This window comes from Phycomyces blakesleeanus, assembly GCF_001638985.1.
Source record: "Phycomyces blakesleeanus NRRL 1555(-) unplaced genomic scaffold PHYBLscaffold_9, whole genome shotgun sequence".
Classification (NCBI taxonomy): domain Eukaryota; kingdom Fungi; phylum Mucoromycota; class Mucoromycetes; order Mucorales; family Phycomycetaceae; genus Phycomyces; species Phycomyces blakesleeanus.
In genome coordinates this window covers 519,096-537,020 of record NW_017265142.1, presented here as the reverse complement: position 1 = coordinate 537,020, position 17,925 = coordinate 519,096, and the positions used below count along the sequence as shown (strand labels likewise).

General features: G+C 37.2%; 6 protein-coding genes across 6 annotated transcripts; 5 read left to right on the top strand and 1 right to left on the bottom strand.

Annotated features, from left to right (window-relative positions):
• Positions 1-43: 43 nt before the first annotated feature.
• On the top strand, positions 44-3,264 carry PHYBLDRAFT_144703 (hypothetical protein; the record flags this gene model as incomplete). The annotated part of the gene is made up of 4 exons (XM_018431272.1): positions 44-177; positions 1,914-1,973; positions 2,106-2,365; positions 2,405-3,264. The coding sequence occupies 4 exons, from the start codon at positions 44-46 to the stop codon at positions 3,262-3,264; spliced, it is 1,314 nt and encodes a 437-aa protein (XP_018292295.1).
• Positions 3,265-4,262: 998 nt separating this feature from the next.
• On the bottom strand, positions 4,263-5,485 carry PHYBLDRAFT_144702 (C2H2-type zinc finger transcription factor; the record flags this gene model as incomplete). The annotated part of the gene is made up of 2 exons (XM_018431271.1): positions 4,263-5,167; positions 5,230-5,485. 2 exons carry the CDS (start codon positions 5,483-5,485, stop codon positions 4,263-4,265), a joined length of 1,161 nt encoding a protein of 386 aa, XP_018292294.1.
• A 2,915-nt stretch (positions 5,486-8,400) lies between these two features.
• Positions 8,401-10,460, top strand: PHYBLDRAFT_181171 (hypothetical protein; the record flags this gene model as incomplete). Its single annotated transcript, XM_018438429.1, has 1 exon — positions 8,401-10,460. One exon carries the CDS (start codon positions 8,401-8,403, stop codon positions 10,384-10,386), a length of 1,986 nt encoding a protein of 661 aa, XP_018292293.1. The 3' UTR covers positions 10,387-10,460.
• Positions 10,461-12,100: 1,640 nt separating this feature from the next.
• PHYBLDRAFT_124492 (hypothetical protein) lies at positions 12,101-12,645 on the top strand. Its single transcript, XM_018428996.1, has one exon. The coding sequence runs from the start codon at positions 12,204-12,206 to the stop codon at positions 12,498-12,500; it is 297 nt and encodes a 98-aa protein (XP_018292292.1). The 5' UTR covers positions 12,101-12,203; the 3' UTR covers positions 12,501-12,645.
• A 256-nt stretch (positions 12,646-12,901) lies between these two features.
• PHYBLDRAFT_181169 (hypothetical protein) lies at positions 12,902-16,679 on the top strand (the record flags this gene model as incomplete). The annotated part of the gene is made up of 10 exons (XM_018438428.1): positions 12,902-13,453; positions 13,543-13,689; positions 13,737-13,856; positions 13,979-14,425; positions 14,490-14,558; positions 14,617-14,698; positions 14,773-14,927; positions 15,012-15,416; positions 15,501-15,579; positions 15,665-16,679. 10 exons carry the CDS (start codon positions 12,902-12,904, stop codon positions 16,189-16,191), a joined length of 2,583 nt encoding a protein of 860 aa, XP_018292291.1. The 3' UTR covers positions 16,192-16,679.
• A 648-nt stretch (positions 16,680-17,327) lies between these two features.
• PHYBLDRAFT_144698 (hypothetical protein) lies at positions 17,328-17,843 on the top strand (the record flags this gene model as incomplete). Its single annotated transcript, XM_018431270.1, has 1 exon — positions 17,328-17,843. The coding sequence occupies one exon, from the start codon at positions 17,328-17,330 to the stop codon at positions 17,841-17,843; it is 516 nt and encodes a 171-aa protein (XP_018292290.1).
• Positions 17,844-17,925: the final 82 nt, after the last annotated feature.

Genomic DNA, 17,925 nt, shown 5'->3' with positions numbered 1-17,925 from the left:
AGTAGACGACGATAAATCTTAATTTATGATTAATATAGCCACCATGAACTGCCGCGGACTTGTCAAGTCCGGAAACTCCGATAGTCGCTCTCTCTCCATTAGATATCTTCGTTCACTCTCTTTAGACATACTTACCCTTCAAGAAACTCATGCCAACACAGACGCTCCTCAACAGACGTCTCATCTTAAATTTCAAGCACCCGACTTACTATGATCCCCTCACTGTGGTTTCGTTTCCCTCTCTCCCTTCATGTCTTTTACTGATCCCCTTTTCTCTCCCTGTGGACGTTGTATTACTGCCATGGTCGGCTCACCACCGTACCTGAAGGGGAACTCTGGTCATAATTCTCTTTTAGGACCTAGAGCTAGAAAAAATGTATTACTGCCACAGTTGTTCACTGTTCAAATTTGCTCACTCCATTTCGTATTTGTGTTTTATATGTCCCTGCTTCATATCGTCCTCGATATGATTTTCTTAAATCTCTTCTATCTTCCCCTCACCTTATCCCTTCCCTTCCCTCTCGATATATTATGCTAGGATACTCTAATTATTCATCATATGCAAATGCCTCTCGTGTCGGCCTGGCGTCACGCCCATGACTGCATTTTGTTGCTAATCGCTCTGTAGATCGTTTTACATTGCCTGACGCCCGACCTATGCCTACTTTTCATCGCAACTTTTCCTTATCGACTATCAGATGCTCACGGAGTGGCCAATCGATTAGATGCATCTTCCATACATAAAAGGCTTACTACTATATATGGTATTTTATTTCTAACCTCTGCAGATTTTATCCCTGCTGTATACGAGGTATTGAGACGGTGGGCGTGGTAGTTGACGCCCGCCTCTTCTCGGAGAAGAAAGGAGAGTGAAGTGTAGATAGGAGGAGCGAGAGGAAGAGGTAGAGAAGGCCATAACAGAGGAAGTTTAGTGAAGATGAATAAAGTATCTCTTTTTACTTCGTTTAAAACACTTTTCATTTTATTATTTTGACAACTGATTCTCATCCCCATACGCCTAGTCAACTAAATATTATTTGACTCATCCTAGCTATTGGAGTGCACATCTATTGTCTCGAGAACGTATCCTCTTGAAGTAGTTTACTGTCCCTCGTTACCACGCCTCCATTAAGGATATAGAACCTGTGCTAGCTAGTGACCCGGGCGTAAAGACTATTCAACTTGAACGTCTCTCCTCGCAGTAGTATTTTAATAAGTTACATTGACTCTTACAAGTACCCTACGTGCCAACGATTTATTGTTACATATACAATACCCAATTTGTATTTAAAAAAGTTACCAAAAAGAGATTTAAAGTTTAATCGATTGAAAATATTCCAATCGATTGGCCATTCCGTGAGCATCTATACTTTCAGACTGCCCTGGCTGTCCGTAAGGTTTCTCACAATTTATCACTTTTGAGACAGCATAGGACATATTATCAAGAATTGTAATATTTAAAAAAAGATGAACTTGGGGCGTTCATCTTGAATATTGTGTGTGTATGTGTGTGTCTCTTGTTCTCATGAGCCTCCTTGCAGGCTAGGCTCAACTGTGCTGCTTCTTAAGTATTTTTTTTTTGTTTTCAATAATACTGTAAACAATGTGCCATTGGACTTCAAAAACCCTTCCAGCTGTGTTTTCTGTCATAGATCCTTTTTGCAGACACCTGTCCGCGATTAGGTTCCTCGATATGATCTGCTAGACATCGATGTGGTATACTTAATTTACTAGACGGGTGTAGGGTAAAATCAGCTGTCAGAATGAGAAAATTGGAAAAGCGTCTTTAACAAGGTAAAAGGGGTTTTATACCATGCTTCACTGAACTTTCTCTATTAAGACATCAACTCCCTCTTAGTCTTGCTATACTCGTGTGCACTTTATTACTTTCCCTTTGCTACTATTGCACCTAGACGAGCGATGATCCTCAACAGCCACGCCCACCCTTTTTATCTTCACAAGAGAGTAAAAAGGTAAAATATATCTGATAAGCAAATGTGGTATTTCGGTTTGGTTGCTATCGACACCACCTGTGAGAATCGCTTTATTTTAATGACATCTCAATTTCTTTTAGGTTCTTGTTTGTTTTATACTTTTACTCTTAGCTACCCAATGAAATTCAATACTCCCCAAATCATTCCTGGTAAACCTTCCCAGAATGGTGTACATGGCTCTTCTCTCCGGCAATTAAGCCCTGATATTGTCTTAGAGACAAATGAAGATTTGATTCCTTCCGGTCATGAGACAGCCGGAAATGACGAAGTGGAAGTTCAGGAAGCTGCCCAATATTTGGAGGAAGAAGGGGAATCAGAGTCTGATAATGAAATACAAAGCTCAACTGGAAATACAAGCCAAAATATATGGTGTACAGAATAAACAGGACTATTATTGAAAGTGGTCTTAGATACTGGTATCTATGACAAGTTTATATCTACGAGTAATAACCAGAGAAAAGTCAATCGCCTTTGGAATAACCTCCTGAAGACCTTGAAGGAAGATCCAGAGTTTGTTAATATGTCGACCGTTTTTCGGTCAGCCGTGGACAGCAACATGTGTAGCAATAGATTCGAGTTGCTGAAAAGAGACTTTATGGAAGAATCAGATAGAGTATACGCTCAAATTGATTGTGAGAATAGTCAGTACCGAATGCCTTGGTATCACGAAATGCGACAGATCACCATAAATGATGGATTATTCACGATTACATATATGATCTCATCTGGATCATCTACATCGGGCGCGACAATTACACGTATGTCTTCTAGTGGAAGAATCACTAGGGGGTACCTTGGGACTTCTCGGCCTTTGAAGGTCATTGATGAAGGAAAAGTGGTAGTGGAAAGGCCTACCACAAGAAGTTCACGTGTCATAACCCTTCCTACGCCAACAAGACGTTCAGATGCCATACCTCTCCCTGTAAAAACAAGCCAGGGTCGACCAAACAATATTGAACACTATGGTGCCATTTTGGAGCTTGTCAGCTCAGTGTATGATGAAGTAATGGAAGAAACGAGAACCGCCATGCGCGACGTTAAAGAGGCATCTATTGGTACTACTGAAGAACGAGCAGAGAAGAGGAGAAAGATCGTGGAGGGGATTGAACAGAAATTTACGGATATTGAAATACGCGATAAAATGATCGAGATATTGAAAGAGCAAGAAAAGAGTGTAGAGGAAAGAGAGAAAAGAGAGCAGAGAAAAGACAGAAAAGATAATAGGCGAAAAGAGATAGAAGAGATAGAAGAGATAGAAGAGAAGAAGTGACCCCTTTGAACGAAAAACGTAGAAATGACATCTTGTTAAGGCTCGTTCAGTCAGGTGGGGAAAGTAGCCATAGCCAGAAAAGTAACAGTGAGGAAACTTAAAATAAATGTCAAACATTACTTTGCCATTTTATGCTATAAAGTTAAAAAATAACGCAAAAAATAGTTTGAGAAATGTTAGATTTACAAACTGCTCACAACTTCATTTCTTTTTAATACGTCCTACTCTTTGAACTGTCGCAAAAGAGGACTGGGGTGAACAACAGTAATCAGTCCATCAGATCTAAGGTCCTAACATTCCTGCTGTTTTGGGTTTTAGGTGAACAGTACTTATCATTTGCGATCAACACTTATTATTAAATTTTTATTATAACCTTTTTCATCCGTATTTGATCCTCAACACTGCTAAAAAAACGGATCATTCATTATTCAGAGCTTGAAATTGACTCCACAGATTCGTCTTCCACCCTATAGCACAATCATACAAAGAATCCAAAGGCATCATATAGCCCACATAATCCTCAAACAAATAATAAAAGGCATTTCCCATCTTACTCCCTCAAAGACTTATAATAAATCAGAGCTTATAAAAAGATCTATACAAGCAAATACACTAATACTAAATATTGATAAATTTTGATTTTACTCTTCTTTATAGCCTGAAGAACACTTTATCCGATTACCAATAAAATCTTGCTGCGATTAATTGAACCGAATTAAGAAAATATTGTTATCTCTCTCCCTTTTCATTGTATCATACCAATTTCTTGTCGAGCGTCAATTACTTGCAAGTATTAGGATATATATTTCTTTATTTAGATTTACAATTTACAATGTGAAACAATAATGGGCTGTGTGGTTCTATGTTAGATGTGCCACACACTTGAGTGAAATAAGATGAGGGGAGGGGGGATAATTTTCAGATAAATATACTGATGTATGTATGTGGGTAGATATGTATAATACTGGGACATAATTTGTCATACAAAAAAAGGCTATTTAGTAGCTGTTTATAACAGACTGCTTACAGACATGTCTGCTAAGATTGTATTTGTTGGCATAAGGACTGCCACAAAGAGAGCATGCCACCTTATTGCGTATAATGTAGTGTGTTTGGATGTGTCTGTTAAAATTTCCGGTGTGAGCCCCTTCATAACTACACAAAGAGCACCTGTGCCTTTTGGATGTAATGCCCACCGAGGCATCTCGCATTCTCTTTCTTTTATTGGTAGTCCTTGCAGGCAAAATGAAACAGCTGGAAGATTTCGCCTGAAATGGACTGGTCAAATTTTTATACTTGGGTTTTTTCGGGCTTGGTAAGTGAGTGGGGCCAAACAAATCAAAATCTCTGATATTGTGATTTGTAGTGATGGTGTTGTTAATGCTGTTTGTGTGAATAAGAGGGGACTGCTCGGAAATATCAAAGACACTGGATACATCTGATAGGCATGGTGTTGGCCAGCATGATTCACCGCCAGAAGGAAATGTTGCAGAGTCAGAAACATTATTCGATTGTGATGTATCCATAGATGGCTTTGTAGATATGTAATTGTGTGCACACTTGTCAGTAGGGTCGTATTCTGGACAGGCATACATAGTAGACTTTACGATAAAGTCTTCCAGAAGCTCTTCAAACACAATATTTGATGAATTTTCTGCAGATAGAAAGTTAATAGTGGGCAAAGGAGCTTTCTTGCTCAATAGACTTGGTATTAAATGTGCTGGATAAGTAGGGACGGGTGTTCTACTTTTCTCCATGTCCTGATCACTATTTCCACCACATCCATTTATTTGGCCATGGCTGCGCAAATTTGCATCTAGGTCATGTGATCCTTGTTCCATTGTAGCCTTTCTTTTGCTATCCAAGATCAAATGTGTTGGATATGTTGAAGTATTACTAATGCCTATAGATTGAGTCAGTTCTCTGAAGGATATATAAGAAAGGCTTTTTCTTTTCAGACTGTACCAAATATTGACCGGAAGCCAATAGCTCCAGACAGAGCGACCTCTTTCCTAGCCAGAATATCAGTCGGGGTAATTTCGAAGAGTGCCTTTGACAGTCTGTCTGGAACAATGGCCGACAGTGCTTGATGGGGAGGAGTATTCAAAAAACCATCGTGTCTTTTGTGGCCATAACGAGAGTGTTTATTGCACAGACCATTGAACAAAGCATCATCATGACAGGCTTCAGGAGAGGTAGGTACAATAGATGGGCTATACATAGTTAAATAAGAAATAATAATAATATCTAAGCTGAAAAAATCTTAACGGGAATGTGGGTTTAGTATTATTTGTAGAGTGCCAACAGAATCAAAAAATACAGATATAATTCATATAATTTTTTACAGATACAAAGCAAGTAGATCAAGAAATTTTCTTTGTCTTTTTTCTTTCTTTCTTTCTTTCTTTTCTTTAATGATTAAATGTATATAATTAGAGGATAGTATGAAAGTACAAATTTATTTTTCATAAATAGTGCAAGAGAGAAATAATTGGGTTTGTGGAAGCAAAGGCGTGTAGAGTAAGTACGATTGGAAGAAAGAGGACAAGAGAAAATTAAGAGGAAAAAGAACAAAAAATTGAAGCTCTATTTATAGGCTTTTGAAGCAACCAAAAAAAAACGTACCTGAATCCGCGACTCAAAGAGTGAGAAAGGTACCCAATCTACAATACCTACGTCACCCTCAGAAGAGCAAATTGCAGCAGCAGAGAAATTATACAAAGTGAGCCAAACCAGTCGCCTCAGGCAGCGTCCTCTGCCAAGAAAATGCTTGGTGGCACACTGTTTCTATATAGTTGGCTATACTCCTCACAATTTTCTTTAAAAAAAAAAGTACTTATTATTTACACATTTTGCACAGAAAATGTATATATAATATATATTTTTGGACAAAGTGTCTTTCAGATAATCAGTTTCAATTTTACACTATGTAAGTCAGGCTATAAAACCTCTTCCGTACCAGCAAATGCGTGCTTTTTTTTGCTTAAAAAATACATATTACTAGGTGTTTTAAAAACATTATATAAAAGGTTATTATTATTACAGGTTGACAGGTATGATATTCTTATCAATATCTCCAATCAGTCGCAATATATGAAATATTAGTATATTATTCAATAATTACAAAAATGAGAAATAATATTGGCTTCAAGAAACAGCAATACAACAACAAGAATAAGGAGTTTAGTTTTGGAGGTTTTTTTTCATGTGTGGCAATCAAACTCACATTTATTCTCAGTACCCCATCTTAGACAGTTGTTTTTGTTTTGTTTTAATACGACACAAAGGTTGAGTATATAGCAATACAATAACGGTACTAATAATACATTAATTTGTACTATAAGAAACATTATATATATATTAGTTGAAAGTGAATTTTTGAGATATCTACAGAGAGATAAGTTCATTGCTCTTAATGAATTCAGCTGGTCTGGTAACCAGAGACATCTTGTATGATATGGCCAATGTATTGATTTTGTTATATTTACTCACAAATATTTATTAAAGAATAATATAGCAGATTAGGATGAATTACAAGGCTTATAATAATCTCATAGTTCAATCGAATAACTTTTATAGAGGATATCCATGTACCACATGCTGTTACTTTATCTGTAAGTCTCTAAATACCGAGATTTGCTAAAAGGTTTGAGCCTTAAGTTTTTGCTGTTGCTTTTTTTTTCGCAGTAAAATATTTTGAATTATAATAAGATGTTTTAATTAATCAAACAATTTTAAAATATAAGGGTAGCAATGAAAAGGACCAGTTAGTAAAGGCAAACTGGACAAAAAAAACCCTATGTATATATAATCTTACACCAGGGGAGAAAAGGGTGATTTCAAGGGTATTTTCAGAGGCGATTATAGGGGTTACTTTTCAAAAACACCCCTATTTTCCCTATTTATATTTATGGAACGCAAAATATACAGTTTGGGTCCGAAAAACCTGTATCATTTCTTTTTTTTTATAAAAAAAAAAGTGACTGCTCATTTTCTGTGGGAAATAAAGGCACTCAATTTCCCAGTAATTCAAAAAAAAAAGCTTTAGACCTTAACAAAGAATAGCCACAGAAAAGTATTAAGAGAGTTCTAGATAATATGTTTCAGATGTTTCGAGTTCTTGGAATTTATAACTCTTCTTCTTTTAAAAAAAACTGGTCTTATTTGCACTCAATTAAGACCAATATTGACAAAGTCAAAAGCAGTAAAGATGCTTAGGTCTTTCCATTAGTTCTGCACAGACTTGCCTTTTACTTTTTCTTCTGTCTAAGAATCTAGTATTATTTTGTGTGAGAAACATTAGTGAAAATAGCGTACATCTATTTGACTTGGATTTTTAGAAATTTTGTAGGCCATAATATTCTGGTACCTTTGAGAAAAATAAAATAAAAATAAAAACCAATATTTTGGATGGTGTACTGATCTTTTTGTGTACGATACGCTTTGGTCATGTTTGTCCTACAGCAATATTCTGTACTTCCAATAAATAGTAATAATAATAGTGATAGTAATAGTAATAGTAATAGTAATAGTAATAGTAATAGTAATATACTTTGGTAGATATAAAGAGTATATATACCTCATCCTTGTATAGTATTTCTGTGTATATGTCATATTTTCTATCAACCTTTGGTTTCATTAGAAGAGATACCACTAGTTTTTTTGCTATTTCTTTTATCTGTTCTACATCTTGAGAGGTCACAAGTGTATGCTGTGCTTTCTTCAACTTTATCCGATTTTATTCTTTTTAAGAAACGCCAATATATATTTATATGAACGTATACAGAAAGAAGGAAATTATGAAAGCATGAAAGCATGAAAGCATGAAAGTAAGTAAGAAACCTGATTTACCCTTTACTATTTGTAAGCAAAGATCTGTCAATAATTGACGAGCCTATTTCTCCTAAATACTAATACTAATACTATTATTATTATTATTATTATTATTATTAAATTAAACGGTGGTTTGTGCGGTCCTGATAGATAAAAATCTCCCTTGTTTTCATAGATTTGTGTACTCGTTTGTGTCTTAAATAAGATTCGTGGTGAAACCATGAAAACATGTACAAAAATTATAGAAAGTTCCTTTTTTTGTGGTTGTAAGAGTGAAATGATCTCGTTGCTTTTTCTTCCATCATGGCAGCATCACAATTGCCATTCGAGATCCTGACAATCGTCGCTACATTCACTTCAACCCAAGACATACTTTCGTGCACAACAGTCTGTAAAACATGGACAGCACCCTTTCAAAACTCGCTGTGGCATACAATAAACATCCACTGCAAAGAAAAAGCCAAATATTTCTTCCATGCACTTTCAGCTCACCAAGATATATATGAAAAGAACGGTCATCGTGTAAGGTCATTGTTCTTGGCCCGAAATCTTGGCATGATCGATGCAGAACTGTGTAGGATGCAGGCTTATTTCACTAATCTGAGATGCCTGAGTATACAATACGGCAATATTTGCACATACTCTCAACGAACAGTTGGAAACTGGGGACTGTGGGGATCATTAAAGCATCTCGAAATCCACTTTCCCGGCTTGACAAAGAAGAGTCGAGCTAAAGCAATGTTTAAGATGCTGTCTGTTTTGCCTGGTCTCGAACGACTCATCATCACAGAAGACTATGGCAATCCAAATCACCGTTTGACCTGGAGAGACATGGAAACCTTACACAGTTTTCTGCCGCGGTTATATTATTTCCATATGGACGTTCCATTTGGCGCTATTTATCCGGAAGATCTAGATAAAATCAGATGTCTTTCTCCAGAACCAAACTTGATCACAGTTCATCTCTTCAATAACACGCTATCACTCGGGTGGCTATACTATGCTGCAATAAAATATCCAGAGGTCACTAATTTTGGATGGAAAGTAAACAGAAAAGAAGAATCGACGCTGGAATACTATGAAAACATCGAATGTCCCTACTATGACGACCCCTATGATTATAGCCCCGGTAGCCCTTTATACTCTGATATCTCAGAAGAGGACGACATGGTTTTCGAGACCCAAGAAGAAGCTCTTACCGCATTTGCAACTCTGGCCCAGTTCTTCCCTCGTCTGGAAACGCTCGCCATAGATGAAAGGCAGATGAAAGAATGGGTACATAGCGTCTTTTGGGTAACCCTCCGCCACTTTGATGTTTCACCAAAGCATTTAAGATTTAGCCTTGGTGAACCCATCAATGCATTCGAGAAATCACAGGAGACTATCGACAAATGTATTCTAGCTTGCTCCACAACTATTGAGACCCTAGAACTCGAGATATCCGACTCTCACCTGTTCCATACTCCAACATATTTCGACTCCTTTTCTCATCTAGTGCATGTCAAACTCAAGATGTACAGTGTCAACCTTGAACTAGACATTCTATTGGACAATTGGGTCTCCTTGAAAACTTTGAGCCTGAGTATGGATGTTGAGAAGATATCTATTACTACCAAAATTCCCAGATACCCTCCATTACATGGCTTACAGACAATCGAAATAGAATTAGCTGTCATGCACTCCAACGTCTTTACCTACCTCTCTTCCCGCTGCAGGCAGCTCAATACCATGGTTTTGAGACAGGTTGAAATCCAGGATTCTGTTTCTAGCAAAACCGGCTGTTTCTATTTCAATATGCCACACACTCAACTCAAAACGCTAAGGATGCACGAGGTTTCTTTCTATTATCTGGGCGAAAGGGATCAAAACGATGATGTAGATAGGTTCGTCAACCTGGTTACGATTGAACAAGATAAGGATATAGTCCAACATGATGATTCGGACAAAAGTACTGCTGCTAGCCTTTCCAAAGATGATCCTGTGCCTCATTCTCATCCATTGTGGGTCCATATTTGCGGGAAGTTTAAAGGTTCCAAAGCCGAAACTGTGGTGTGGACTCTAGGAAAGAAAGAAGTTGAATCTGTTTTAAGATATTTTGAAGCATTCCAATCGAATAGCAAGAGCCGGGGTATTGATCGAAAAGTCACGCGCAGTTATCGTGGATTAGTGACAAAGGATCTGTGGGAAACGGATATACCTCATGGCTATGTTAAATTATACTGTAAATACGTAGGTGAATATTATATTGACAATTTTGAGCTATCAAACGCTACTCCATACCCAAGTTAACCCACACACACACACACACACACACATATATATATATATATATATATATAAATAAAAGAGCGTTTCATGTCAATAATAATTATCACTATTATTTTGTTACTTGGTTCTTATTTGCGAAAAAAAATCAGAAAAGAGAGGTTAAGTGATACGTTGGCAATCTATGAGCTATTCATTTGAGTTTGTGGAGTAGAACAGCCGGCTATTTTGTATAGAAACCAAGGCAGAGATAATTTATATTTTGATATTGAATGTAAAGATGGGAAATAAATCCTTATTTACTTAGGGCCCATTAGGATACGTTTATACATTATCATGTAATGACTGGGAAAAGAAAGCACCCTGAATCTATGCTGCACAGTTTCTATAATAGCAAGCAATTTATATTATTTATGGTGATAAAGTATTTTAATGATCGTACAAGATATTCTCAGGGTTACTTTTGCAATATAATAATAAAACTAATAAATGAATTATATACACAATGACATGGCTTAACAAAAGAAAAGGGATTGTATGTACATATAAAATAAATCAGATTCAAATATCTTTAATTTACAAAAGGTCTTTTACTTATTATATATAATGTTCGCTCTATGTGAATATCTAAAAGACCGGGTTCTGGATAATTGATATAAGCACAAACAAAGTTACTCCAACGACAGTTGTTGGTCGTACGTTATTAACCTGCAACATTAACCACGTTTTTGTTTTTGTTTATTAGAATTGAATATTCTCGATAAAATAGTATTACATATAGCAATATATAATCCGTTCATTTGGCTGATGTAAAATAGGTAGTACTAAAGATTCCTTTATTTTGTAATATTCGATTGTGGTTTATTTGAGAGACATTAGGATATTTGTTTGAGTGGTGAATGTTCTGCTGTGACTACGGTTTTCTCCTCTTCTCCTCTTCTTTTCATGTTTGGTACCACATAAATCATATTAGACTCCGTGGACCATTTACTCAAGTGGTCAATGCATGGATTTTAGCATTTATTTCAAAGGTAAATTCGGCTATTTATTAACCGAAATGAAACTATACACATATATTCACACACATATTAGTGTTAGCCACCTGTAATTAATAGAATACTTTGCTTTAGGTAGACAAGCGTTGATGCTATTAGCCGATTTGGTGTAATAAGCAAAACATTTGACATTCAGGTGTGAGACAAGAACAGAGGAAAAAGAAGAGGAGAAATATTCTTAGTTACCTGAAAAAATTCGATCAAACTATGATTCATTAACAGAAGCCAATCCTTTGCTTGTTTTTTTTTCTTACTATTATTTTGACATATGCTTGAGCCTTCAATGTAGGTATCAACCTGTACCTGTTATTGCTGAGTAAATGATTAATATATAAAAGAGTATCTGGGTTGCCCTGTCATGACATAAATCCACCATGTCCTATTTAGGAAATTATTGATCCCGAAAATATTATTGGGCACAGCATCTAGAGATAACGTCATTTCACTAGGTTCATTGGCCAGACCTTAAACTTACTCCGCTGTTAAAGGTGATCTTCTTTACCAAAAGTACCTATATTGACCAAAGGAGGAAGAATAGGCAGATAAAATAGAATATGAGGGAGAGATTTCGTAGAGATGATGTCAGGTCCATATTAGGAAGTCAGAAAGCTTGAAGATTTTCAACTTACAAGTATAAAAAGGGAGACCCATAGACAACTCATTTTAACATCATTCAAACACTACTCCACTCTACTCTACTCTACTTTACTCTACTCTACTTTACTCAAACAAACAACCTCTCTCTCTATACTCAAATCAAATCAAATCAAACCAAATCAAATCAATATGTCAGCCCCCTCAAAGACCGATGCCAAGAAGGACCAGCTCATTGGTGATGCTAAGGATACCGTCGGTACCATGGTTGGTAATGAATCTCTCCAGGCCAAGGGTCAAGCACAGCACAACGAAGGTGTTGTCCAGGAAACAGCGGCCAATATCTCGGGATTTGTCCAAGGCTTGTCAGATCAGGTCCAAGGAACTGTGACTGGTGCCTATAATGCTTTGACCGGAAACACCACTGGTGAAGTGACCTCAAAGGCCGAAAAGAAGTCTGGTGAAGCCCAAAAGGCTGTCAACTCTTAAGCCATGTTGCTTCGCTTAATTGTACAATAATCTGTGAATAATATTAATACCTTTTGTACTCAAGTGTAACCGTCTTTTATATATATCTTTTCAAGCACAATAAAGTTTCGCTCTTGTAACCAATACTAAAGAACAGCTATCATTTAACCTGTCTACTCTCTACTTTTTTCTCTCATTATCTTTATCTTTTTTCTTTATTTCTTTCTTTCTTGTGTGTCGCCTTGTTTCTGTGTTTCTGTGTCTCTGTGTTTGTGCCTTTACATCTCCGTTTCCCGTTTACTTTGATTTTTTTTTAAAAAAAATATTTTAAATATTTTATTTTATTTTTTGGCCTCTGCTTCTTTTATCCTTTCTCTTTTACTCTTTAAATTTCAAATTTTAAAAATTTAAAGACCAAATAAATGACATCTTATGCCACCCCACCCTTCGCTTATGACCCAAGCTGTAAACCAGCCAAGAGTATCCTTAAACAAGTCCGTCTTGGCAACCAGGGATCATCATGGTTTCAATCAATGAATTCCAAACTCGCAATCGCATCATCGCCCACGACTGATGGCCAGATCCCCGAATCTGAACCTACATCTCCGCAAAAATCCTCGGGTCTCATGAGATTCCGTAGACTTCTTCCAGCACAGCCAGTAGCACCACCACCCGAGACTTCTGTGGACAACACTCAGGAAGAATTACTTCCAAAAGAACTCAAACGAGTCCGCTTCTCGGTTAGAAATCTGACGACGGAGTACTACCCGTATCAAACCTTTCCCTCAGGCGACACAAAAGAAACCATGTCGGCTAATGAGGATCCTATTTCCGAGCAATTCGAAAAAACCAAGATGTCTGTTGAACCAGCTACCCGACAACGTACTACACCACAAGCACTTCACGCCCTCTATGACATGGCGTGCAAGAGTAAAGAAGAACCGCTATTTCCTGGATTCTTAACTCAACTACTTGTGAGTACATTATATGTATATATAAGGAAAATGATTTTTTTTATATTCTAAAAAACAAAAACAAAAAAAATCATATTTTGAGTTTTTAGGCCAACCAACACCGCACTTGTCTCACTAGACTCGATTTCTCCAACCAACCTATTACTAGACGCACAGCAGAACCATTGGCAGATGTGCTTTGCTTAGATTTCGGTTTAAAAGAACTCATACTCAACAACTGTGACCTAGAAGATGACGTATGTAGATACATATCGCAAAGTTACGTTACTGATTAGCCATGTAGACTATCAAAGTACTTTTACATAGTCTGTTGTTGACAGACACACTTTGTGAGCTCAGCCTGATGGACAACAAGAAGATCAAGACCACTGGATTCAAATATGTCGCAGTTTATATCAAAGGTGTAAGTGCTACTAAGATCTAAAAATTACCAAGAAAAAAGGTCAAAAAATAAATAAGCAAGTGTATAAATCCGCTATTGATACTCTTTATCCATACTTCTCTTTTGTATGTGTGTATATGCAGGCCTCCAAGCTCCAAATACTCAACCTTACATCAACTATCCCCGACAAAAAGGCGATTGGGTATCTGGCTCAGGCATTAATTGGGACTCCTACATCTGCCTCACCTTCGCTCTCAAGCTTGATATTGGACAACTGTGGGTTAAAGCTACCATTGCTTGAAACTTTAGCAGCTGGAATTCGCCAATCGACATGTTTGCGGCATCTTTCGCTGAGATATAATCGTATCAACTATCAGGGTGCGATGTGGGTAGGTGTCATGCTGAGAGACTACGATGACAATCGTCTATACCAGAGAGGTCTCGAAAGTCTTGCCATTGACACCAATGAGCTTAGACAGGGAGTTCAATACATTGCTCAAGCCCTGAGACGTAACAAGAGTCTTTTGTCTCTATCTATGAATGATTGCAAGATTGACACCAAAGGATGCATGTTTATTGGAGAAGCCCTCGTAAGAGTTTGTGTATATTTGGTATTGGTATTTTGGGACTTACATATTCTTTGTACATTTGTAGAAATACAACCAGTCTCTTAAGACTCTCAGCTTGTCCTACAACTCTCTTGGCCAGCCAACTACAGATGGTGTGAGTGTGCAAATAAAATCAAAAGCTAACATTAAAGACTAATATCCTTTATTTTTAGGTTGTTGCTATTCGACAAGCATTGTATGTCAACCAATCTCTCAAAGAATTGAGTCTAGCTGCTACTGAACTTGGATCGGAAGGTACATAAATATATAAATATAAGACGAAAAGAAGGCTGAACAAATCACATTGACGCCTTTGAATTTATTATTAGCTGCCATCGCACTTGCAGAATGTCTTCCCGAAAATAGCGCTCTCAATAGGCTCGATGTTTCTAAGAACCCAAGTATCGACATTGCTGGTCTTCTATCTCTCTCTACAGCTATCAAGATTAACTACACTCTAACATTCCTTGATGTCAACATTCCTGTAAGTTAATTCTTAGCAAGCTATAATATTCGAACTTCTACACAAACTAATTATGCACATACCTTTCTTATACACTTAAATTAGCCAAATGATCGTGATTTGGCAAAGATCCAGAGCGATATTGCAGCATATTGCACACGTAATGCCCAATCTACCACATCACCCAATACTCAACACCAACAACGCAGCGCTATTAGACGTACCCCTTCGCAGAATGCATTATCTATCACTACTACTCAAGCTACAGCTCGACTATCTCTTCAGGAACGTCTTGCAGCTGTAACTCAGAATGCCAGTCCTCGTTCATCGTCACCAAGCAAGAGTAGCATTCGTACTGCTGAACCTGTAGAGTCACCTAAGCGCTCACCTGATCAGGATCTTTTGGACAATGCCACTGGGCAAATCACAGTTTTCGAGGAAATGCTCTCTGCCGAATCACACAACCGCGAAGTTACAAAAGAAAATAATCCCGCAAATAATACTATAATTGTAAGTGCGCTTGTAAAAAAAAATGGATTAGATAGAGATGAAAATAAAGTTGTGGATAGATTTAACACACATACATATATATAGCAACTTTATCGTCAATGCCAGGCTTCTCAAGATGCAGTAAGCCTTAAGATTCCTCGTATTGCAGATCCTGCTGTTGTCGGTAAGAAGCTGACTTTTGCCTTGTGGATTAGAAGAAAAGCCTTAACAAGATAGAAATATGATCGAAAGAGCTAATACTGCGATAGGTATATACTTGGGACTCAACGATCGTCTTCTGGCTGCTATTGGAAATTACAATCAACTCTATCCTGTCATACCTGCCCCTAGACCAAGGGTGGTGATCTCAGGGGGATCTGGTAGTGGATCTAATAGTCCTCGTACACCTAGTAGCCCTCGTCTCAATAGTCCTACTGGATCTACTGGCTCGCGTAGCCCCATCAATTGTGGAAGTTTTGCCAGTGGAAGTGTTGCCAGTGGAAGTGGAAGTGGAAGTGGCAGCAGTAGTAGCAGTAGCAGCAGTAGCAGTCCCATCAGTAGTCCTCGCACCAGCGTACCTATCCAGTCCGAATTGGTAGATCCCGAGATGCCTCTGTCTCCTTTTGAAATTGGAGACGACGACGACGATGAAGAAGAAAGCTTTATATCGGCCCGTCAGTCATCTCCTGTCAATGAGAAGCACAAAAATTTGGAAGAACTGCGTCATGCAAAGGAGATTGAAGAAGGCTCTGCATTTAAGCAGGCTTCCAAAGCGGAAGAGGAAGAAGAGCCTTAGATATATATAATTATTTATTCATCTATTTTTTATATTATTCCTCTCCTCTCACTTCCTCTCCTTATAGTATTCTACACATCTGGTACCACAATGACCACCGCCACCACTACCACTACCACTACCACTACCACTACCACTACCACCACTGCCACCGCATCTTCCTTTCTTTATTTGCATTTATTTTAGTCTATTTGTACTTTTTTCAAAGCGTTTTTTTGTAGCTAATTACTTTAGTGTGCTGACCATTATAGTCCCCACAATGAAAGCCTTTGTGTATCATAATGAAAAACAATAAATATATAGACAGAGTGTTTAGAAAAGTAGATACTTACATAATATAGAACTAGCAGAAAAATTAAACACTCATTTAATTCCAAGGCGCTAGCTTATTTAATGTTTATAGATGTCAATTTAAAATCGATATTCTATTATGTTGATCATTATTTTCAAGCTGAAATACTATGTGCATGAAATTTCATGGGATTTACAAAATTACCTTCACCTGACAAGGTCATATACTTGCTCAGTTGTATATATATATATATATATATATGTGTGTGTGTGTGTGTGAAATGGTTGATAAACGAAAATGGAAAAGAAGTTGAAAATATATCATTCGGGCCATTATGTTAGAATCACCGTTATCAGAGGAATGATTCCCAAGGTATGGTATGTCTTATTATATAGCCCCTTCCCCAAGAGCGAATTGAACAAATATTTGCACGGCAAATAATCAAATAGATATATAGATATATAGATATATAGATAAGCACTATATTCCACTTGGCTCAAATTCATGTATGTCTTATACGATTATATTAATTTACCAAGGCTAATTTTAATAATGATAATGAAATGAACAAATAAAAGAGGGTATATTTGAGGGGGTCAGAAAGTATCTAAACCGGCTTTTGTGGAATTCATATTGACAGAAACATTTTTGTTTTATTGATAAGATTTTTGTGCACTCTAAATTCGTGACATTCCATTTATGCACAAGCCAAACTCTATTTCACCACAATTTAATCTCTGTATTTAAGCATGCCTAGAATCTTAAAGGACATTTTCTTTTATCCAGCCAATCTTATCCCTTTCTTTCTTCTTCTTATTTCTCTTATTATCATTATTATTATTAAATGACGTTTGAACGGATTTCATCACAAACCGCTGTAGCTACTCTTCTTGCAACCGAAATTTATCCTCGACCTATTGGCTTTCTTAGCCCAACTCAAGACCTTCATCCACGATACTCATACTCAGGAGCAAAGCGACCGCAGTCTCGGTCCAGTGTCTTAATATTCTCGAACAAGCGGTTATCGCGAGACCCTTTTCAAGTATTGTCGATAAAGGCATGGGTAGCACGCTTACCGACATTATTAGAAGAAGATACATCAAAAATGGCACGAACAGACGAAATAACTAGTCATCCCATGCCATCTCATCATCCGATTACGAAACCAGTCAGTATCTATCCACCAAGTCGTCTTGTCGATCAATTTCATTATTCTCCAACTATCTTTCTATCTCCAGGACGTCCACGATTCCAGAACCTGAAGATTTTACTCGATGCTCAATCTCGACACAGTCCGCTCTCCAATCAAACTTGGTTAAATACTCTTGGGCCTCGGTTGTCGACAATTGAAGAAGAATAGACTGATGCTATTTTGTTTTAATCCATTTGTCCTTTGTCTTTCTATATTCTATGCACACACATATACGTATATAAACATATAT